Here is a 24,179-nt window from a genome sequence, read left to right as displayed (position 1 = left end):
ATATGTTGCTTCCAATCAACCATTCAGATTTTCCTTGTTTGCAAATGCCAAGAATATTAATGGGTTTAGAATGATTCAGTAATAACGAAGAGCAGTGTTTCAGTTCCTCTCATGGTATTTGCAGTAGGCCAAGGCCTGTATAACCTGCTAGTTTGCATCAACTTTACATGTGGACTCATGTAGGCTGATTTGGAAGTTGAAGAAAGGGCAGTTGTGACTGAAGAATTCCCTAATCACCGTGGCACTAGAATGGAAAGTTTTTACCATCAGTATAGCTATAATTGTATGTAAGGGATTTAATTGACAAAGTACATTTTAATTTGCTTTTCCATCATTTCTTAACTAGAAAGTATCATATTGCCCAGCTACCACCTTACCAAGGATTAATTTTTCTGATTAATAATTCATTACTCTTGTTTTGAATTATTGAAGACCATTCATTGAAAGCACTCTTTTTTTTTTTTTTTTCTGATAGAGTGGAAGAGTTGGGGAAATAAGGAAACATTCCAGGTCCAGGGAGAGTTGTAATCCTGGACCCTGGAAGGCATGGTACAGGGACATCAGTTTCCAGCCTGATTTGCTTCATGGGTAGCTTGAGGTAGAATCCTGCTAGGATTAATTTTAAATCGAAAAAAATAGACCACAATTATAGAGATGGACATGATGAAAACTCTTTTTTGAAACACTCAGGACTTTCTGGCATTTCCAGTTGGCAGGTGTGCTTGGAGATGACCAACTAAGGAACCAGCATCACGTTCTTCTGTTTTGTGTTTGAACATTTTCAGCCCTAGGAATGGATGGAACTTTGGAATTTCTTTTGATTCTCTTTCACGGGTTCTAGTCACTCAAGAAAATCAGTGTGGCAGTAACTTTTATGCCACTTGTTGACCCGAAGCTTAGATTTTTGTTTTTAAACAGTGTGTATCAATGATTTTCCAGCTCTGTGGTTCGCAGATTTGTGCCTGGATTCTAATTCTGTATTTAGTCATTTGATGACATCTGTGACTTAAAAAAACAAAGAAAAAGCAATCAGAAGTAAAGGCGTTTGATACATGTTGCTTTTCATATACCCAGAGATCGTTCATGTTTTTTTTCTCTTCCTCCTCCTTCCTCTCTCCTTTTCTTTCTCTGCTCCCCACACTTTCTTCGTTTTTTGGCTTTCTTTTTTGTTGCCCTTCTCTTTTCATTCTGCCATCTCACTTTTAATTGTCTTCTCTTCTTTGTCTTCTCTCGTCCCACTGTCTCTTCCTCCGGTTACATTCATCTCTTACACCACCACCAGACTGGTTTCTCTGCCCGAGTATCTTCAGTTCAAATGCCACCAGAGCTGCTTCTCTCCCTCTTGCCTCTGGAGCAGCTTCAGTTTACACACTGATGATGAGGCTTCAAACCGGAAAATCTCGTAAGTCACGGGTGAAAATGACACCCAAGAGAACTTGTAGTGCATGGTGGCAGGGTATCACAACTGCTCTCCATGTTATAATATGATAACCTCATGACTTAGTGCCATCACCTGTGCTGGAAGTGCCCACTGCCCTTTAAACTTTGATACGCTCTGTTATCATATTATGATTCCTCATTTTATGAATTCAAACCTTTAAGGTATTTTATATTTTTGTTAATAATGTAGAGGGTTTTTTTTTGAAAGCAAAAAGGGATATTAATTCTATAGAGATGATTTATTCTAGTAGCTTTATTTGATTAGAATATGTCTTCTGTATCCAAATATAAATTTTTGTTCCCTCATCTTAATCACTCGATAATACATAGATTGAATAATCTTATTCTCTATCACTTGGCAAAAAGTGTTGGTAAAACTTGGAAGAAGAAATGAGATTTCAAGAAATTTAAAATGCTTCATAAATGGGGCCTGATAAAAGAAAAAAAGGGGAAAATGCTGTTTTTAAATAAAATTCGAATGTTGATGCACACTCCCATTTCAGACCTTTTTTGAAACTATTTAAAATGGATTAGTAAGCATTTTATGATATGACATTCACCTTGCAGTATATCAGCTATTAGATTATTATCATAAATTTGTTTTATCATGAATTTGTCAGCTTGGCCAGCGGTAAAAATGTTATCAATGCAATAGAAACGTACATTGTGCTGTCTTCTAACCTTAGAAGCCTGATGTGACTTCAGTTAAGCTAGTTTATGTCAATGTGGCTACAGGTCTAGCTAAATTAAATGGTTCTATGTGCGCATATGTGCACTCTAGATTTTTGAAGATATAGGTTGCATTGATTCTGATGCAAGAGAAAGTAATTTTTAATTTTAATTGGTTAATGCTATTAGATTTAAATAAGCAGTGACATAGACGTTAAATAAATGTTCTGAATTTTTAGAGAGAGAGGTAGAGCACAGAGAGCTTGAAGGAAGAGGTCAGACTTAAACTGGGGTTTTGGACAATGGACAAAGGTTGATTTTCAAGGTGAGGAATGGCTGCTCCAGGTGGAGAAAAAATGAAAGAGAATGAGATGAGCAAAATCTTACATCAAAGGTCGGCATGTTTGGGAAAGAGGAAGGGACCTGTCCTGTCTGGGAGAGAGGCTTTGTGGTGGTGGAGGACTGTGTAATGGAGTGACTGGGCCATAGACATAAAAAGCTGGAAAGGCCTCATAGGTCACCTGATTGACCCTTCCCACCATCGTGAAGAGACCAAGATCCATATTTCTTTTCAGATATTAACTCTTGTTAAAATTTCTTCCTGAGATCCCTCAGAACAAATTTCACTGTTTTTCCTGAGATTTTTATGTTAATGGAATGGCATTTCATGATTAGTCATCACCTGACTCTTTACCACCTATGTACTTAGTTTATTTATGTGAAGTGATAAAGAGTTCAAATTTAGATCCTCGTTTGTACATTTTAATACAACAATCCCATTCCTGGCATTGTTTTATTTATGGGAGTAATTTTTTAAAAGTATTTTAAAATGGGCACAAAGATATACATGTAGATAGCACTGATATAGTTTTTACTGGGGAAGAAAGCTTTTATTGAGTGTCCACTGTGTGCCAGGCACTGTTCTAAGGACCTTCTGTGATTTACTGCCCACAGAGCCCTTTGTGATGGCTAACCGTTATCACTACAAGGAAACTGAGGCCTCTAGGGATTGAGCAGCTTGTTAGTAAAGGAGGTAGGATTTAAATTAGAGTTGCCTGACCCTCATGTCCACACTACATTATCCTGCCTGTTCATTTACAGGATGATTTTTCCCCCAGTAAATATACACCGTTTTCATATAAGGTTGTCCACATGTCACTAGGTAAAGTGTCCCCTTCAGGAGGCCAGAAGATATGCCTTTTTCTACTACACAGAAGAGCCAGCTGAGCTAGTAGAGACCCTGTTCCATATGCCATAATATTTTATAGCTATTAGAAAATAAGGTCATATAGAAACATGAAAAAGTATTTTCTAAACAAGTGAAGAATAAGACAAAAAATTCTCTCTCTCTCTCTCTCTGTCTATATATATATATCTATATATATCTCTATATCTCTATCTCTATATAAAATTTTATTTCTTTCTATTGGCAAATGGGAAGACTTTGAAAGGAAAGTTCATTAATGGAAAATAGTGACCTATTTTTACCAATGGGCATATATGCATGAATGTTTTTCTTTTCAAATTTTTGTTTTTATGATGTTTCGAACTGACATTAAATACATGTAATATGTACCCATGAATCAGGGAGAGACCACATAATAGAGAACCATGAATTGTGGAATTTGGCTTTTACCTGGCGGGCAGCGGCATGGGAAATCTTGTGAAGCAGTTGGTCTTTTCAGGCGTGTGTGGTCTGGTGAGTTCACTGGATGTTGATCGGAGGAGGAACAGACTGCTACAGCAGCTGCTGCTTGGACCTACACACGAGGTATCTAGAACTGAGAATGTAGTGCAGAGGCTGAAGATGAGAACTTTTCAAGAGTGGCTTGGTGACCAAGGCAGTTAAAAAAAAAAGTTTTGTGTAGGATTGATTAGAAGAGAAGTAGAACCATTAGTAGAAATAGAGAAGTTGGAATCTGGAAGGGATCTCAAATGTTATTTAGATGAATTCTCTTTTTGTTGATGAGGCACCTAAGACCCAGCTCTAAGACCTTGTTCTCCAAGGAGTTACTTAGTTCCTGTGAACCTCTTTCCGTGTATGGGCTACTGGCCCATGTGGTTTTTGGCCTTTATTGCAATAAATACTTATGTTCATAGCAGTTTTCCTGATCTCTGCATGGCAGTGATTCTACTTAAAGATACAGCAACACCAACTTTGTACTAGTTTGCTTGTAAAGTAAGGGGTATTCTAGAAGGGTTGAACTCTTTCAAGCACTTACAAGTTCGTTTATTTAAGTAAATAGCTTAATTTTAATTATTGAGGGGAACCATCTAACTTCTTATATTATCACATAAAAACATTTCTGAATTCTGTAGTTAGAAGCTAAAGCACTTTTTATCTCAGTTCATAACAAGGAAATTGAACTCAGTTTTGTCCATTTTCCAACTTATATAAATTAGGAATGTAATTTCTGATTAATGACCATCATCCTATTTCTTCCCTCTTCTTCCCCCAAATTATACAAAATTACCTAAATTTGGATTTTTTATAGTCTTCATTATTGAGAGCTGTCATCTATATTTTATTCCACATATATTCCTTTTCCTTAACTCCATTTAAGTATTTCTTATGGAAAGATATTTAAGAACCTGATCTATTTCTATTCTTGCCAACTTAAAGGGGAACAAAATTACCAAAAATATATTTAAAAATTATTCTCCAGATTTGAATTTTCTCTGTTCATTAGATGAGGTGGCAGGTACTGATTAAGATTTTCATTAACAATTAAATTAGAAGGGGATAAGATACTGTTAAAGAATGGGAGAAAGAATAATGAGGAGGCAGTCATTACAGGAAACAGCCAAGTTTTATTTCTGAGGGAGGAGAAATGTTGAAAATAGTCCTTAAAGTGATGAAGATCTGAGGTTGAAGAAAATCTAATAACCATCAATAAAAATAAAGGCTTTCTAAATTTGCAGGCTTTACAAAAATAATCCATAACTACAAACTTCCAATTCTATTTTTCAGCACATTGTAAGCAGAAACAAGTGAAAGTGTTGGGTTGTTTTGTTTCAGATTTTTTTCTATTTCTTTGTTTATTTGAAGTTGCAAAATGAGAAAAATGTACTTGCGTTAAGAACGTACATTCCAGCTTTTCAGCTTGGAGCTTATTTTAATGGCCCTGCTAGTGAAAATGTTGACAGCTTTAATTATAGCTTGTTGGGTGCACCATGCTGGCAGATTTGTCCAGCATTTTCCACTATGAGTTTGACTTGACTTCACTTTATTGTGTCTTTAGTGGAAAACCGAAAGACATGCTATGCGGGAATGGAAAAAGAAGTCACATAGCCAGTGTATTGTTGAGGATCTGTCTCACAGATTCTCAGATTGGTAGAGATGATCGTGTCTAGGACCTGTCTCTCATGTTGTGAGATTACATTAATAATTCCTGGCACAATAATGAGGAGTCAATACATGTTAAGTATGTAGGATTGAGGGAAACACTGAAAAGTGACTCAGCTAACTTCTATATCCATGGTCTGGTACTTTCATCAGCAAGATTTCTTACGTAATTAATATGTGAAGAGTACTTTGCCACGTGCTGAGGTTACAGAAAGAGACATTAAATAATGTATGTGTATGTGGTTCATGGCTGATAAAGGACTTTCTTATACTTATATTGTTATATCTTCGTGAAATCTTTAAGAGGTATTCAACAATTATTAGCCCCATTTTACAGATGAGGAAGCTGAGGCTCAGAGAAATTATCCATAGTGAGTAAGTGCCAGAGCCAGGATTTATACTCACAGTCCTCTACTCCTTTCTGCTGTGGCACAGTATCTTTATGATTTGGCCGAGGAAAGTATTATGTTTGTGTGTACTTGCACTCGTGCACACTAATATGCTAAGGGTCATATGAGTATCACCAAAACGAATGATATGGAACTAGAGTGGACAGCAAAACCTAGGGAGGATGTATATAGTGTGGTCTGGGTATGAATAGCAGTGAGTCGGACTTGGAGGAGTGATGAGGAAAGGGGAGAGGTAGGGAAGGTGGTATGAGCAGTGTTTCCGAGGTCAGACCGCATGGTTTGTTTAGGAAACAGTGAACAAATGAGTCTGGCTAGAGGTAATTTAGAAACAGTTTATGTAATATTTTGAAAGCCAGGCTATGAAATTGTCATTTTATCTCACTGGCTATGATTTATTCAAGGTTTCTGAAAAAAGAGAGGTAATTTGGGATAAACATAGAAACATTTGTCTAAAGGTCACTTGAGATAGATGGTTTCCTGGGACACTCTTCACATAGGGATAGAGCCTGATTAATTAGCCACTCAATAGCAAATGCCTTTGACAAAGGGAATATAACGAAAAATCAGAAAATTGAGACTAATAATGGCTCTCTGTTCATACTATAGGTTGGCAGGCTGCTCGTTTGCTATTCTACTCAAAAAGCATGTTGATTTACAGGTTGTATTCTAGCAGTTAGTCTGGTCCTATAATGGGAAAGATAGATAAACAGAACATTTTGGTAACTATGAAAAAGATCGAAAGGTTCATTAGGAGTTTTTTTTGTACTTTTTTTCTTATTCTCTGTTTCCCTCTTTCTCTTTATCCCCACTTTGAACCATCTGGATTCAACTCTTTCAGCTCTGTTTCTTTGGGCTGTACAGTCAGAAAAGTACTTTGTTCTTTTTTTTTTTAGCATTATATTTTATGAGTTTAATTGATAGAAATAAAGCCCAAGTGACATCATGTCTGAAGAGTAATTCAGAGGAAACCTGAAAACCCCAAATCTTAGTAAAGTTCTATTAGTTCAGAACTTGGAACCATTAAAGACTAGTAAGATTATGCCAAATGATGTGACATACCCAGTTGGCATTGCATTCCAGTTGGAATGCAGTGTAACCCTTAATGTAACCCTTATTACATTAACTTCCAAGGGAATTCTAATGTTCTTTATTCATAGGTACATTCTAATTTGATAAAGGAATAGTTATACTGTTTGAAAATACTTTTTGTAAGAGAAAAATACATATACCTTTTCTTTTTCCTGTTGCCGTTAGGACCTGGATGTTACAAATCTCACAAATATTGGCATGGAAGCTCCACAAAAGAATTTTGAAAAACCTTGTTTTTTTTTTTTTTTTTTTTTTTGCCAGCTTCTGGGAAAGCTTGGTTAGGTCAGTTCAGGAAATATTCATTGAAGGTTCTGCAGTGATTGGATAATACAGGTTCAGAGAGTGAGGCAGACGTGTCCATAACCTTCATACAAGAAAATGTTTAAGTGTCTAGAAATAAGTGTATGTTAAGACAATAGCACAAGTGATTAGATTTATTTCAAGGCATCACTGGGTGAACAGCAGTTTCCATTTCGGTGTTATTACTAAGTGCTTGGTGCTTTGCAGATATAGATCTGTGAACAAATCCAGTATTTGATCACATCTTAATTTTGCTCAGGAAAAGTAGTCTTTTTCCTGTACTCCCAGAATTATAGACATACTACTTATGTATCCTTATGTTTATCAGCTGTTTTTTTTTTATGTGCTGCTTTTATATTTTGTGATAAGAACACTTGACATGATCTCTCAACAAATTTTTAAATGTATAATATGGTATTACCGTAGGTCCGATGCTGGCATGTGGTACATCTCTAGAATTTATTCACCTTGCATAACAGAAACGTTATACCTGTTGATTAGCAAATACCCATTTGCCCTCCGTCCCGGCAACCATCACTCTACCGTCTGCTTCTATGATATTGACTAGGTACCTCGTATAAAGACTTGTACAGCATTTTCCTTCTGCAATTGGTTTATTTCACTTGGCATAATGTTCTCAAGGTTCATCCACGCAGTTGCATATCACAGGCTAGCCTTGTTTTTTATCATTGAATAATAGTCCATTGTCTGTATTTACCACATTTTCTTTATTCATTCATTCTACATCTTGGCTATTGTGAATAATGCTGTGATGAACATGGGAATGCAGATATCTCACTGAGATCCTGATTTTAATTCTTTTGGATATTCAGAAGTGATATTGGTGGATCAGATCATAGCCGTTCTATTTGTAATTTTTTGAGGAGCGATCATATCTTTTCCATAGTGGCTGTACCAGTTTACATTTCTGCCAGCAGTGTACAAGGGTTCTCTTTTCTTCATGACCTTGCCAGCACTTGTTATGTTTTGTTTTTTGAAAATGGCCATCCTGACAGGTATAGGTGATATCTCATTGTGATTTTGATCTGAACTTTTCTCTGGTGATTAGTGATATTGAGCATCTTTTATATATCTTTTGTTGTAGTCTTTGGAAAAATGTTTATTCAAGTCTTTGGTTCATTCTTTCATTGGGTTATTTGATTTCTTGCTATTGAGTTATCAGAGTTGCTTATGTATTTTGGATATTTTGCCAGAATCAGCTTTTTCAGCACTCTAGAAGTTCAAGTCTAGCTGCAATTCAGGGAACATCTGTACAGGAAAACAGTGACTCTAAGAGCAGCTAGCTTTGTGAAGTTTTTTAACTTGTGCTGTTTCTCTCCTTTCCTCTTCAGTTGCACAGTAGCCTTGAAAAACAGTAGCTCCGTAATCACAGTGAAGACCATCAGGCTGACAACTGTTTTAGGGAGTGGATGGAGTTGAAGTGCCTTCAAAGCCCCTCTCTTTGTTGCCTCATCCGGCGTTAGCTGTGATGTACCATGAGATTTGAGAACTACCCCAAAGAACCTATTTCAAGTCTCAGTTAAAAGAACATGCACTATTGGCTGTTTATAGAATCTGGGATCACTCAGGACATATTACATGGGACAGAACTGAAGCTCAGCTGCCTCAGTTATCCATGGGAGACCATGCAGAAACCAGCACTGCCTCTCACTGGGGCTTTTTAAATATACTCCAGTAAACTGGAGGAACACTCTCCAGTCTGGCTCTGTTCAAATAGTCTGTTCTACATGAAACCTCATAATAGCTTCAGAAAGAAAATGTTATAGTAGTAGGTTTCATTTTTTCTAATTCTGTAATAGAACATGTGCCAAGGTTATTAGTTTACCACAGAAGCACCCATGCCCTCTACTGAGTCACCAGTTTAATCCCTGTAAAGCCGAGGTTTTTGCGGAAAGTATATTCAGATAGCTAAGTAGAATGACCAATGCTGTTGAAGATAGCTTAGCCTGAGGGCTGCGTCGTAGAACCAGATGCAGGCCACCTTTTCTACCTTTTCAAAGATAATATGTTGAATTGTATTTACTTGTGTTAACATGATTATGCACAGCACCTTGTACATTTAATATTTGATAGGATTAGTTTCATTTAAGCTGTTTGAATTTTTAATTGGAGACGGATTATTGCTGTGATTTTCCAACCATACCTAAAGGAATTGGTACGACTCGTACAGTTGGTCATTTTGTGGCACTAATCAGTTACCCTTATCCATTTTTTCTATGGAAAGTGTTAATCACTATTTTCAGTTTTGACATCCTGGAGGACGTTTGCAACACCAGGGAGTAAGATTTTCACAGCTTAAATATTTCTGATGATATTGAGGGGTTTTTTTTTGTTTGTTATATGTGTTGTGGTGGAATTTGGCCTCATCACAGAAACCTTAAACTGTGCTTTATGAGGGAAGATCAGGACCAGCTCTCAACCTAAGCGGCCTTTTAGAAACATTCCGTAAGGCGATTGAAGTGGAAAAAGCACTATGATCGCATTCTCCAGTTAGTCTTCTTTCTTTAGGAGAATCAGAACCTAGACCATCTACAAGAGTTCATTTTTTTTTTATGCAATATTTTTTTTCTTTGTTTGGAAAGTAATACACATCCATTGTATAAAATTTAAAATAGACAAAAATAATGAATGAAAGTATAATTCCACCAAAGAACCATAAGATAGGTATGTTTTAAATCTGCATTGGTAATATTTCATGTTCAGTTATGTTCATTTTTATGCTGCCTTTGTGATACTCATCCTACAATTTGTCGACTCCTTTTATATTCACTTCTTGAATTAGAGCCTGATTTAAAAATGACTTTCACATGTCTAAAGACAGTTACCAAGAGTAAGTCTATATTAATTCAGTCAAGTCTGACTTGATTGAGAAAAGGTTGACTACGTGGGAATTTTAAGCATGATGTTTTGCCAAAAAAAATGTTCTCTTTTGAGAAGATGTGACTGTCATCACTCCATATTGTGCTGTGCAGGTTTGTGTATTGTTATTGAGTTTATTTTACACATATGTATTGTGCATGTAGAACCAATGTACAATGGTGATGGTATTCAGAAATCCCATCCCTGTGGAGCTAGTTTTAATAGATTACCCCAGGTTGACTGCAAATTACCAACAAAATTAGAACTAAAAATTGCCCAATCTATTCTACTACAATGAGGACACCTTGTTGAGGTGAGCAGTCTAGAAGAATTGGTTTCTGGTACTTTCCACCAGCCACAGAGAACCAAACCTGATCTCTAGTTGAAGAACCAAAGTTGGTTTTATTAAGCATCTACTGTTTATGCTAGACTCTGCTGAGTGCCAGGGAAAATGAAATATAAATATGTTGTTTTTGTTCTCAAGGCCTTACTCTAGTTCAGGAAGCAATAGATAATTATATTGATAGCCCCGTATTAGTCTTAGATACTTTTATGCTAGTAGCTATTGCTTTTTAATTAACAATGACACTTATTTCTCTAATCAACTATTATATACCTAACAAATGATTCCACTAACGAAACACAAAACCGAGGTTAAAATAAATTAAGGTAGAGGAAGTGAAAGAACTTCTGATGTAGACTAAGAAGATCACATATTCTTGAGTCAGACTGGTGTGTGGTTGTTGATTGAAGGTGCACCAATTTCTGTGAGACCTCCATCAAGTGTGTTAATAGTTGTGCTCAGGCTGGGGTTATGGTGAAGTGACACATTTTAAAGTTGTTTTAGATGTTGGAATTGGGCTAACACTGAAATCTTAATTTGTTTACTTAACTTTGTTTTTGCATTAGAAATGAATTAGGCCAACTTCCATTGTTGGAATTTCATTTCCCAGTGTGAATAAAGTGAGAAGTCCTTGAATAAAGCATTCTTCTTTAAAACTAGCATGAGCAAACTAACTTTACACATTCAGGTCTATCGAAGCAAGTGACTTATTGAAATGTTCATCAAAAATTTATTTGGCTCATTAGCAAACTTATCTTTTTTCTATTTGATAGTATTTTTAATAGAAAATAAAATTTAAAAGGGTTTCTCAACTGAACAGTTTCAGACAAAGCTGTCAATTCCTAGCCTGCACCTGTGGGACTTTTGAAAGCAGTTAATATCAATCATAACTTCCTTTAAATTTTTCCATTAGTTCAGTTCAAGAGGAAGGAAAACACGTAGGTTATTTTGTGGAGCATTTCTGTCTTTGACTGTCTATGGGAAAGTAGTTGACAGCTTTAGAAATTTGTTTTTATTTCAGGCTTGAAGTTGCAGAGAAAACTGCACTCTGAGGTAGTAATTTAAAGCTCATACTGCCATCTTTTCTACTTACACCATGTTACACTGTCACTTCTTTACTACTTGCAGGCTCTCATAAATCTCCAGACAGAACTACTATGGCTTAGCAATGTGGGATCTCTAGAATGAATCCTAATGTTGAAACATCTTGACCCTGTGAAATATCAGCATATTTCCATCTAAGTTTCAGCTGTCATACCAGGCTTTAGGTGAGATGTAAGGCTGTGGAGGCATTTGCATACTATTAAGTTATGCATACTGTCAAGGTCTAATATTGTAGTTGTTAACCTATAATCTTGCCCTGGCTGAAACTCCAGAAAGGATCTCCTGAGAGCACTCATGGTAAGGTGTTGTTTAAATTTTGTCAAATGATCAGAGATCTGTATATGAGCTAAGTTTCACCCCTTTACTTGTTGGCAAATGCGATCTGCATGTGCTTTGCCTTAGATCACTCTGCAACTCTAGCTTGGCCTACTGAGTTGAAGCTGGGGATTGCGGGTGAATCTCACACACAGTCATTTGTTACATGCCATGTCGAGTTGAGTTTTATTGTCCATGGGTAGCTGAACTGACATGACAATGACCAGTACACACAGTCCTGCAGGCCTCACAGTCTACGGAAGTAGCTTTGTGGTGATGGGTTTGTTGGTGGTGGGCTCGACCGGCAGTCCTTTTGTAGGTGCAGGCGAAGGTAGAGAACAATGTTCACTTTCTTCACTGCATGTGCCTGTGCTAAGAGAGTAATCTATAGTTTTATAGAATTTTACCTTTTTATTTGTAGATATAACACTTTGCCAAGCAGAAGAACCTTGAAAAATTCAAGATTAGTGAGTAAGAAAGATGATGTACATGTCTGTATCATGTGTTTACGAGCCATCATGAATTATCAGGTATGTTTGTGTTTCCGATCTTTTTTAAAAAATCAATTTGTCAGATCCTGATCTTGTTATTTTGGTTTCCTTGTATTATTTCTATCTGAAGTAAAATATCAGGATTTAATGAGATTCTATTGAAAAAGATCTGGTTCCTTCTAATGCTTAAGATTTAATTCATTGTTCTCATTTTAATTAGAATTTATAATGTATTTAAAGGGAATATGTTTTCACCTACAGTGATAAATTTGTCTAGGTTACTTAGTAAATGGGACCATTAAAGACAGAGTTTCTAAATAACTTGGAGCATTGAGGAATGGTGAAGGAGGCAAGAGAGGAAAATGTTATTTAATTTCTCCTGGTTTTCAGTGAAAGATAGGGCTGAAACCTCCATGGCCTTTAGACAATTTCAGTCTAGTCTTGAAAAAAGTGTTTTTTGGTGGTGGTTGTTGACTTTTTAGGCCACAAGTGAGAGATTTTAAGGAGAATAGTCTAATTTCTCAAAATTAAAATGATCATGAAATCCAAAAAGTAAGTTCAGCTTTAAACACCATTTTTATAACAGGGAACAGTCATTCTCCTTTGCCATCTACTGGCCACAGCTACAATTGGTAAATAATCTTTGGTTTTTGGAGCTAGGGTCACCATTAGAGGTAGAGGAGTGGCCAGGGTGCCAAATAGCCCTTGCAAGTGTGCATCGTGCTTGAATGTGGCTTACAACACCAGGCTCAGTGGAGCCAGGAGGTCCACTGTTGGGATGGGACCTTGACCAGCCAGGGGGCCCTGAGGCTGCCTGGTGCCCCACTGGTCTGATGTGTCAGAAGCTAGAGGAGGATAGCCTGCAGATGCAAGGGTCAAAGCAGGTCTGGCATGCGAGGGTGGAGTGGGCCAGTCTCTGTACTGGTGAATCCCTCTTTAGCCACCTACATGCCTGAGCATGACACTATGTCTGTTCATTCCAACACACAGACATCTCTTCCTTTTATGAAATAATGTTTTCTTTAATCATTTTCTGAAATAAAATGTAAGCCTTTGGTTGTGGGCAGCGATGTGAAAACTTTTGAACACCAGGAATGAATAGACACACACTGAGTAGGTCAGTGGTTTGCAAAGGGTCATATGGTGAACAGGCAGAAAGTTGCTGTCTATTGGACCCAGAGGTGCCTAATCTTTCTAAGAAGCACCTGGAAGATTCTTGTTAAAAGTACAGATTCCTGCTTCAGGTAATTGTGATTCAGGTAATCCCCATTCTGAGAAACACTGGGAGAGAGCACAGTGTGTTGGCTGGATTAATCCAAACAACAAAGTGGAAATTAGAGCCTGGAATATCTAGGGTGAACTGACAGAGTCAATAGTATAATTAGATAAGAATCCAGGGATGAGAATTAGAAAGACATAACTCCTATATAAAAATAGGATTTGATGTCCATTGATAAGGATGCTACAGGTGAGTCCAGGTACAAATAGAAAGTACCTACACAGAGGGTTGGTAATTGAGTTCAAACCCAACATCATGGTGCTGAATTGAATTCAAGAAGGGAAACATGCATTTATTCTTTTTTTCCAGCCAATTAATATTTTTTGAGCATTATTAGATAGACCCTGTTCTAGGCACAGAGGATATAGCATTAAAAAAATAGGAACTTACTTTCTAGTGAGGGAGGCAGATGGTAAACCAATAAATTGGTAAACTATAAACATTCCAGTGAATAATGATGGTGATGAAATGAAAGCTAACATTTATGTAGTACTTCCTATAGGTCTAGTGCTTTTAAACATGTTAATCAATTTAAGTCTCATAACAATCCTGTGAAATTCTCCCCAGTTTATTGATGTGGAAACAGAGATGCGACAGGGAAGTTAAACAATTTGCCCAGGATTACATGGCTAATAAGTAAATGGAGTCAGATTTGAACGCAGGAAGACTGGCTTCAGAGAACTAAATGCTGTAGAAAAAATCATCAAGAAATGGAATAGGAAGTGATGAAAATGTGTGTTCAATTTTAAAATAGGCCAGCCAGGAAAGTGTCACCAAGAAGATAAAATTTAGTAACAACTTGGATGAGGGAACAAAGTGAAGAATATTAGGGAAAGAATATTATAGGCATAGAGAAGAGCAAGTACAAAGGCCCTGAGGCAGGAGTAAGTTGGATGTGCTCAAGGTGCAGAAAAAAGGGCAGGTTGGCTGGATCAGAATGAGTAAGAGGGAGAAGTAGACGATGGAATCTGGAGCTAACAGGGTCCTGATTGTATAGGGCTTATAAGCCAGTGAAAGGACATTGGCTTTACTATGAGTGAAAAGCTATGAAAGGGTTCTGAGGAAAAATGTGACTTGATCTAACACTTGAATTTAACATGATCACTGTGACTTCTGTGTTTAGGAGTGACCTTGGGGGGCAAAGACAGAAGGGGTTAACCATGTAGGAGGCTGTCACATTAATTTAGGTGGGTGCTTTTGGTCGTATGGGACGAGTATTATAGGAGTAGAGATGATGAGAGTTGGCCAGATTCTGGTTTTATTTTAATAGTAAAGACAAAAATAGCATTGGATATGTGGTGAGGAGGGGAGTGTGGCTCCAGGATGTTTGTCCTGAGCACTCTGTTTAAGTGCCAGAGAGATGAGGAAAAACCATCTGGAGAGACTGAGAAAGTAGCCAGGGACATAGACGCTAAGTGCAAGAAATTCTTTGAGGAGAAGAGAGTGCTTGGCTGTGTGCAGTGTTGCTGCAAAGCCATGTAAGATGAGGAGTGAGAATTGGCCATTGGCTCTAGCAAAATGTGGGTTGTTGGTGATCTTGGCACAGTTTCATTGGGATGGTGGTGATGAAATGCCTGATCAGAGTGGTTTCAGGAGAGAACAGGAGGAGAGGATTAAGACTCAGTGCTAGACTTTAGCTGAAAAGGATAGCAGAGAAACGAGGCAGTAGCTGGACACTGGTTTTAGGGTCAGGAGAGATTTGGTTGTTATTTAGGATAAGATAATTTGTATCATGTTTTTATGTTAATGTTATGAATCAGAGGAAAATAATGGTGGGGGATGACAGATTTGCTGAAGCATTTAATGCTCTTTAGTAGGTGAGAAGGAATGGGATCAGGGACTCACGTGGAGGGATTGGCCTTAGATTGGAGCATGATAGAATTCATCTTTGGGGAGAGATGAGGAGGTAAGCCACAGATTTATGTTTGAGGATTGATGTGGTGGTGATGGCAGCTTTTGGAAGCCTTTTTTCTACTTAGTATAATTAGAAATAAGCTGAGAGTGAGTTTGGAGAAGAAGGAAAAAATTCCTCAACTCAGAAGAGCCTCCTACTGAACTTACTTCCTTTTATAGAAGGATGAGGTAACATGCCTCAGAGCAACGCAGATTTTCCTTGGATTTAGGTCCAGTTAGCCATTGCTTAGAGAAGGGAGTAGATATAGTGGTTGTCAACTCTGGCCCTGTGGTGGAGTCACTCTGAAAGCTTAAAAATATTCCGATGCCAGGGTCCTGTCCTTGAGGGTTAGAGTGAGTTGACCAGGAGAGGGGCCTGGAACAGTGTTCTGTTTTGTTTACTCTTTCAGGTGATTTTAATGAGCAGCCAGAATTGAGCATCTCTGGGCTAGATTGGAGCTTTTTCACTATTTTAATAAAGAGAAACATGTAGTTCATGGATGATGACTAGAAATAGGGTCCCTTGATAGTAACACCATTCCTGGAATTTTTCTGGGAAATATGTTCAAAAATTTATGTACTAGAGACATAAATACATTTATGGTGATATAAATTACATTAGGTAGAAACCAGGTTTTTGTTTTTAATAAACATTGGCAATCCCCTTGGTTAACTCCTAATGCTTTGTTTTTTTCCACATTCAGTATGGTTTCAACATGGTCATGTCTCATCCACATGCTGTCAATGAGATTGCACTAAGCTTGAACAACAAGAATCCAAGGTAAGCTTGATTTGTAATGTACAAGTCTAAATCGAACTGGAAAAAGGAGAGCACTAGTTAACATTTAACCAAGTTAGAGTTTGGAAACTTTCAAGTGCGACTCTGTGAAATCAGATTGCTAGTAGACTCTCGGTTATATAGATCAGCTAAGTTAAATTTTTACATGTGGCAGAATTGAACAACTGGTGACAACTCCAGCCCTTCATTCTTCTCTTTAAGCTTTCATTCTTCTTGAGGCCTGTTCTGAGCATCCTTGCAGATTTAGCAAAATTTGGTAGAGAGCATGAGATTACCAGGACAGATAGAGACTAGCTACACCAGGTATAGCTGAAGGCTAACTAAAGCCATTCTCCCTTGTCCACACTTCACTTGCAGCATTTACATATGTAGCTTTTATTACCAAACAAAAAAGAAACACAAAAAAATAATGGTGCATGTACATGTCATTTTATATTTACTTTACTATAAAGGCCAGTACTATATATATTATTAACATCACAGATTATTTCTTATCAATTTCTTTTAGTTATTCTAATGTATTTTCCATTCTGCTGAGGCTTTCTGCATTTCAAATGTGTTATTCTCTTTTATCAGTTACCTCTGTATAGACTGTGGATCTGAAAACTTCATTGAACAACAACCCAAAAAAATCTGATTATAAATTAGATCCTTTCTGATTCGGAGTGCAATTCAAACCATGAAGTCTTATTTTAGATGTTGGTATTATTATTTCAAACTTCCCCTGATAAAGCTTATGCAGCTTTGTGATTGCTTCCTTAGTTTACTGGAATCCAAAATAGTCATGTTTCTGTGTCCCTCCCTTCCACTACAGGGAAGTCATTATTCATTTTTCTTAAGACAGTTGACATCAGTGGATTATCAGAACAGTCTTTGTTTAGAGGTCGTAATAGCTTTTATTCCAGAAAAAAAGATTAAACACTGAAGTGATCTTATGATGAAGAAACAGTGCTGTCCTTGACATTGTGTTTGAAAACTTGGACTGTATCTCTAGGTTCTCCTTCTAAAAATATTTTAGATGGAGTTTGTTTTCTTGAGCAAGAGAAAATATTTTTTTTTTATTAGCAGGGCTGTAATCCAGCTCCTGCATAGGAAGAAGACATGATAGAAACTTGCATTGTCATAGGGGGTTTTTATGGTGTCATGTGCAAATTAGCAGATTTGAAATGCAGGACATTGATTTCAGTTAATTGTGAACTTTTTTTTTTGTCAAATATTGTGTCTCTTACTCTAAAACTAGAGAAAATATTTAACCAATGGGTTCTTTTCCTGAATATTTCCAAGTTTCCTATTGTCTTTAGCTCATCAATAAAACTTCTTCAGCCATATCGTGGAGTCATCTGATGTTGGGGCTAAAAGACTAATCTCTCCATAATTAATTTTCATTAGTGAGTAATTTGTAATTTGGGGAGTGGGAAACATGCCTTCCAACTTTGCTACTGTAGATAAATTACATATATAGCAATAGGTAGAGGTTTAAAAATGTACTTTAATACAATTACCTTACTAGAAGTTTAAAAAACATACATGGACAAATATTTCATTATTATCATATTCATCTTGGAAGCAAGGAATAGCTGATTCATCTTGTCACTTTCACTGATTTGTGTTTTTCTTTTCTCTTCTTGTTTTTACAGAACAAAAGCCCTTGTGTTAGAACTGTTGGCAGCCGTTTGTCTTGTCAGAGGAGGGCACGAAATCATTTTATCAGCATTTGACAACTTTAAGGAGGTAGGATATTCTTTAGTTTTAAGAAGAACACAAACATCTTAGATTCGGACATCTTTGAACAGAAAGATTTAACCTTTTTACTTATTCTATGGCCTAAGGAGTATAATAGTTAATTTTCTAAGATGATACCAAAGGAAAAGTAGTGAACTCAGTCTAAATATCTTAAATGGGTACATTAAGCATTCTTTGGTGTTTCATTTCCAAGAAGAGTTAAAAATTATTTGCAGTACTCATTTTCCTTTGGAGAACATGGAGTAGCCATTTAAAAATAGATTTTGTTAAATGTATGTGGTTTTCATTATGGTTGATACTTAAGCATCCATAATGTAAATTTTATGAACTCTTCCATCCTAGTTATTTTCTTCAAGTCATACTTATTATCATTGCTTTGCTGGATGCCATGAAAAGCCTATCAAATATATAGACACTGATTTTAGCAGTTTGTAGTCTCAACCAGGTAATCCTGTCATAGGAAAACAACAAACTGATGGACTTACATGGTTGAAAATGGAAATTAAATGACTACAAAAGAAGGAACAATTATATATAGATAACTTGACACCAAAGATTTTGGCCCGAAATATCAAGACATCACAACTGAAATAGTAGCCAATTACCCTTAGTGGTGGTTTGCAGTGTTACTTGGCCAGGAAGAGTACTTGTTAGCTCACCTAGTATGTGCCTAACACCTGAGGCTACTTCGAGGTGAGACATTACAACAGTAATCGAGGGTAGAGCCCCAGGTTACAATCCCATTTGATTCCAGATGGATTTAGAACCAAGCAGCATTAAAATATAGATCTCAGAGGGACTTTCAAGCTATCCTTTTTCCTGGCAGCCTCAGAAGTAGAACCCAGCTAGTATTTATTGAGGCCAGGGGCTGTACTGGGTACACACATGAAATCATTGGGTTCTATTAAGAACATCTGTAAGACAATAGTAATATCTCCCTGTAATAGAAGAATGAACTAAAATTCCAAATAACATCGTTTGCCCATGGTCGCATAGCCAGATAAGGGACAGAGCCAGGATCAGGATTTGGTGCTCCTGATTCTGAACTTTGCTGCAAGTGATGTTTGGTTCAGTGCATGTGACTCGCCTGAGGGACATACTGAGTTAGACAGAACCTTGGAGCCATTTCCCCCTCCCTACCCGCTTAGTTGGACTCACAGCCCCAGCTACCAAGTGGACCAGAAAGCGACCCATAATTCTGCACATGGGCTGGGAAGCTGCAAAGATATCAAGAGGGAAAACAGTCCTCCAGCTCCTCTATTCGCTTGTTTCACCTCCCTCCTCCCAGTCACTGCTTTAAGATTTTGATATTATTCATTTTGTAAATCTCAACCAGGGACAGAACCAGATACTGTCTTTTTATCTATTTAGCCTCAGTGAAAAAATATCCAGCTCATAAGAAAATGATGAAGAATAATAGTGAATCTTTAATTCATTCGTATTCGGGCTTCAAAACAAAAAGAGATTTTAAAGATAAGAATTTATGAATGCTTGTCTATTAATGTTTTTATATATCATATATCAGTACATAAAATTTACATTTATAAATAAGGACATACAGGTTTTGGTGGATGGGTCTAATATGAAAGTGAAACAGTAGTAAACTCTCAACTCTATCATTAAATGCTATTTGAATATACCATATATCAAATCTCTTTCCTACTAGAAGCACTATACATTTATCAGTGACTCTTGTTATGAGCCATATTATAACAAGCATCTGATTATACTACAGGTCTAATTATGCCCTAAAATTTTAATTGCGTGAAATCAATATTAATTACAACCAGCAGTTCATGAGAGGAATGTTAACTTTTTTTCCTTAGGTAAGCTCGGGACTTTCTTATGCCTAGTAGGCACGCAAATACTTGCAGAATTGAGTTTTAGCTGTTCTCAGAATTGTATATGGCTTTAGCCATTTAAGATGTACTGTGTGCTTCGTTGAAAAAGAAAATAATCCTACTCTAAATCTAGTAACTGGCTAGTTGTAATGAGAACTAAATGAATTTTGACTCTGAATTTTTAGAGCTTTAACTAAAATCCACCTCATTTCTGAATAACTTATGAGTAACCATGGGAGTTTAAGTTCTGATTCTCAGAGAGGCATTTGCATCTGTGAGAAACCATATCATGTGGTAGAAGGGACAAGGACAGAGCTGGTTCCATATGTGCTATCAGCCTGCATTAGCCTACAGTCATGGTGTGCATGTGGACAGACCAAGCAGAGGGATTATCCTAATAGCCTTGTGAATGAGGACAGGGCAGAAGGATTCATGCCCACGAGAAACTTTATTCTTATGGATTGGTCAGATGAGCATCAACCTATTTACCTGTTCAGTCTTAGGGTGAAAAAAGGTTACTTTGTGTTGACTTTTTTTTTTTTTAATGTAATGCCACTCATAGCCCAAAGTCTTTGAAATCCTTTCCTTTTCTTCCATTTTTAGGTGAGTGGATTTTTTTCTTATACATCATAGTGAAGGGTGCATTCATTACTTTTTTTAATCCAAAATGTCATTGGAACCTCTGGGGTTTAGAGAGGTTTGGGAGCCAACTCTTTCTGAGTAGGAAAAGTCCTGTGGTCTTGGATGCCTGTGCAGGTAGGGTTTCGGTCCGTGCATAATACCCACTGAGCTGCACCTGGCAGAGAGAGAGCTACAGTGGGTCCCAGGACATTAGGGAGTAAGGCCAAAAAATAGTCTTTACCCTCAAGAAGATTATTTTTCAAACTTTTTATCCCATTTAGTAAATCGAGATTCTGTTCATGTCCTTAAGAAGATGAAGGAATTATCCCTGTTTTTACAGGGGGGAATGGTGTGTAATGGTAGTGGGGTTCAGTATCTAGTTTTGCAATAAAGGAATATACATTAGAGTAACCAGACCCTTGCTGCTTTGGCCACTGATAGAGCACAGCCAAGCATACTGCTGCAGTGTGGTACCACATGCTAAAAGGAAATTTAAAGACCACACGTCTTACGTACGTAGCAGGATTTTCCCCTCTTCTTATTAAGCCAACAAATCCATTCTGTCCTATTTGACCGCCACTTATTAATTTAAATGTAAATTGAAGGAGGGTATCTTTTACCTTTTGATAGATTTTTTATGTATGATTACCTCATTAACAGAATCCCAAGTTTGGTTTTTCATCGCCTACCCCCCCCGCCGCCCCAAGAATATTGTTACATGCCTTATGGTATCTGAAGTACATGTTTTAGGAAAATAGGGAGCATTTGCAATTTAATATCTGATGGTGATGAGAATATTAACCCAAGGCCTTACTTTTAGCGGGTGTAGAGTTTGGCGGCCTAAGTCTGTTGTTACTGAGTAAGCACCTCAGTATATATGATGAAAAATGTTTTGATTACATAAATTCAGGTGGCAAATTTGTACCAATCATGGTTTGTGACATACATGACAATGTGAGTATAGTAAGTAGATGAAAACTAAACTAAGTTAACCATTATTCTCCTTGAATTCTTTTTCCTTAAAAAAATGTTTTTAAATAAATGGAATTAACACATCTGGTATTGGTGTTGAAACATCTCCTCATGAAAATTTATGGTCCTGAATTGAGGACCAGGGTGAGAACAAGCAGTCATCTGTTTTTCCTTATTGGTTATTTTAGGCACATGGGCGGATTACCATCTTCCCTAAATTGATACTTTCTTAATTGCATGGCAATATATATTTTCAAGCATTTGGCCTACTGGACAGTAAAAAAAAAACAAAAAAAAAACACACACATTTGGAAGTAAAGTCGCATTAGTTCAGGGTCTTGTTTGCAATAAGCAGAAACTGACTGTATCGTGCAGATTAGAAAGATGTGGAGAAATGCACATGGTTGACGAGGATCCTGGAGAAAAAGGCCTGGAAAATGGGCAGGCGATCCTAAAATGTGGCTAGACTCTCATGCTGTGCCCTTGAAGCGTAGCCACAATAAACACTTTGGGATTCTGGTCATGCTTTTCTCTCTCAACTGACATGGACCATAGCTAGCAATCCACTAGGTCATAAAACTACACTTAATGGGTTAAGGACATCAAGTAGCCCCTCTTGGAGAGTTTTAAATACTGTATTTAATCTAATTTCTTTTAGAGACCTTGAGATATTCTACCAGCCTTCGCTCTCCTCAACTTTTCTTAGTCTTTCTTCTTTTTTCCCATTGTGTTCTTTGATCTAGCTGAGAAATTGCCTTTAAGAAAGCATCTCTATAACTCTGGCAGAAAGAATGCTCCCATTTGAAATCAAAGTGAAAAAGTACTGAGGACCCAAAGACGCTGCAACAGCATTGTGTGCTATGACACTAATAATGTAACCTTCTGAGGGTTCCGAGCTAACAGCCCCCCCTCATCCCCCTCCACCCCAGGCTGCTGGGAGGTACACCTGGAATTCATCAGGATTCCAGATCAATTATAACTCTGTTCTCATCTGCTTCCAACATGACAGCAAACTGGCTTTAACAACTAAGCCTGAGGCCTGAGTTTGGTTACTAAAGCCTCAACTCCTTCCCACTTTTGACCTTCCAGTATGGGTAGATGGAACCTTGCAAAATGAGTCATTCAGGGCCACCAGCTCTCTCATACAGAGTACTCTTGGCAGTATCCATTATTATTTTCGCCTCTTGCTAGAAGGCTTCCTAAGAAGCTGATGTGGTTTAGCTACTGGGCATCTGAAAGCACTTGTGCTACGCATTATTAAGTTGATTTAAGCAAGCCTGTCAAGCTTTATTTACAGTGGGCCAAATTGGGCAGGAAGGAGAGCAGACATTTTGGTGTCCTTCCAGCATCCTTCTCAGTTTAATCCCATCTAATCTAACCTCTTGAACATTTGAGGTTATGGGGTTCTAAATCCAGCAGGACCATCCAGATAACTCCTTTGGTGGTAAAATTTTCAACATGGAGGGAAAAAGGGAACTTATTTTTTTCAGTCTCCCATTTAACTATAAGCAATGTATTTTCTCAGCTCTCATGATGAGAGATTTGTATGGGAGCTACAATTCTAGAGCATGTGTATATTTCACATATCAGGCCAGAGTTAGATTAAACTAATTCACTGAGACTCTTCTGTGGCCATGCCATCCCCCAAGGATCAGGATGCAAAGTCACAGTAATTATTTTTGTGGATTGCTTATTAACTGTTACTGTTATTGGTTGTCAGTAATAAATTACCCCAACTTAATTTTATTAGGCTGATAGATTCTGTGGGTCAGGAAGTCAGAGGGGGCATGGCAGGGATGATTGTCCCTGCTCTGTCACGTCCAGGGCCTCAATGGGGGAAGGTCTGATTGACTAGAAGCAGAAATTCATTTGAAGGCTTTTTCACTCATGTCTGGTTTCTGGCCTGAGCTCAGTAGAGCCTGTCACCCACAGTGCCTCCACATAGAACTCCATGTGGCTGGAGCTTCTCATAGCATGACAGCTGACTTCCCAGAGGGAATGAGCAGGAAGGAACATCGAGAGAGCAGGCCTTCAGAGGGACAGAGGTTGCAGTGTGTCCTCTGAGCTGTCTCAGAAGTCATCAGTGTCACTTGTGCTACGTTCTTTTGGTTGCAAGTGAGTCACTAAGCCAACCCAGATGCAAAGGGGAAGGTCATGACCTCACTTCTTGATGGTGGAGTGTGAGAGTCACAATGCAGAAGAATGTGGAGTGGGAGGGATGCCGTGGTCATTTTTGGAAGATACAGTTCACTTCAATAACTTTTTGAGGAACACCAGTATATCTCTAGTTGTTCCTCTTCTATTTTCTCTCTCTTCTTCACTCAAGCCATCAGGACTGAAAGTTTTAAACTTTTTCAATGGTGGTAGAAAGGATAGTTACTACTTCCTACAAACCAGTGTACCATGAGCAAACACTGTTTTGAGAGTCTTTTCAGAGGAGAAAGGAGCTATTTGCATAGGATTTCTGAGCCCCTGGAAATGAACTAGTTGTTTCTTTATCATCTGTGCCTTTATCATCTAGTAAGTAAGTGAAGGCTGTTGATCATTAAGGGATGAGTCATGCTAACTTACTGGAAAAAATTTTTTATGAATATTATGCACTCCATTATGTCAGAAACATTGACAAATATTGGGAATAAGAAAA

General features: G+C 37.5%; 1 protein-coding gene across 5 annotated transcripts in view; it reads left to right on the top strand.

Moving 5' to 3' along the window:
- FMNL2 (formin like 2) overlaps positions 1 to 24,179 on the top strand; it is a 257,183-nt gene that overhangs the window by 182,366 nt on the left and 50,638 nt on the right. For all 5 annotated transcript variants that reach the window (XM_036235892.1, XM_036235889.1, XM_016151086.2 and 2 more), the window contains 3 exons: positions 12,318 to 12,426; positions 16,264 to 16,340; positions 17,996 to 18,089. In XM_036235892.1, the coding sequence (XP_036091785.1) occupies positions 12,318 to 12,426; positions 16,264 to 16,340; positions 17,996 to 18,089 (280 nt within the window). The remainder of the gene's footprint in view (positions 1 to 12,317; positions 12,427 to 16,263; positions 16,341 to 17,995; positions 18,090 to 24,179) is intronic.

This window comes from Rousettus aegyptiacus, unplaced genomic scaffold, assembly GCF_014176215.1.
Source record: "Rousettus aegyptiacus isolate mRouAeg1 unplaced genomic scaffold, mRouAeg1.p scaffold_m13_p_2, whole genome shotgun sequence".
NCBI classification, from domain to species: domain Eukaryota; kingdom Metazoa; phylum Chordata; class Mammalia; order Chiroptera; family Pteropodidae; genus Rousettus; species Rousettus aegyptiacus.
This window is presented reverse-complemented; position numbering and strand designations above follow the sequence as displayed.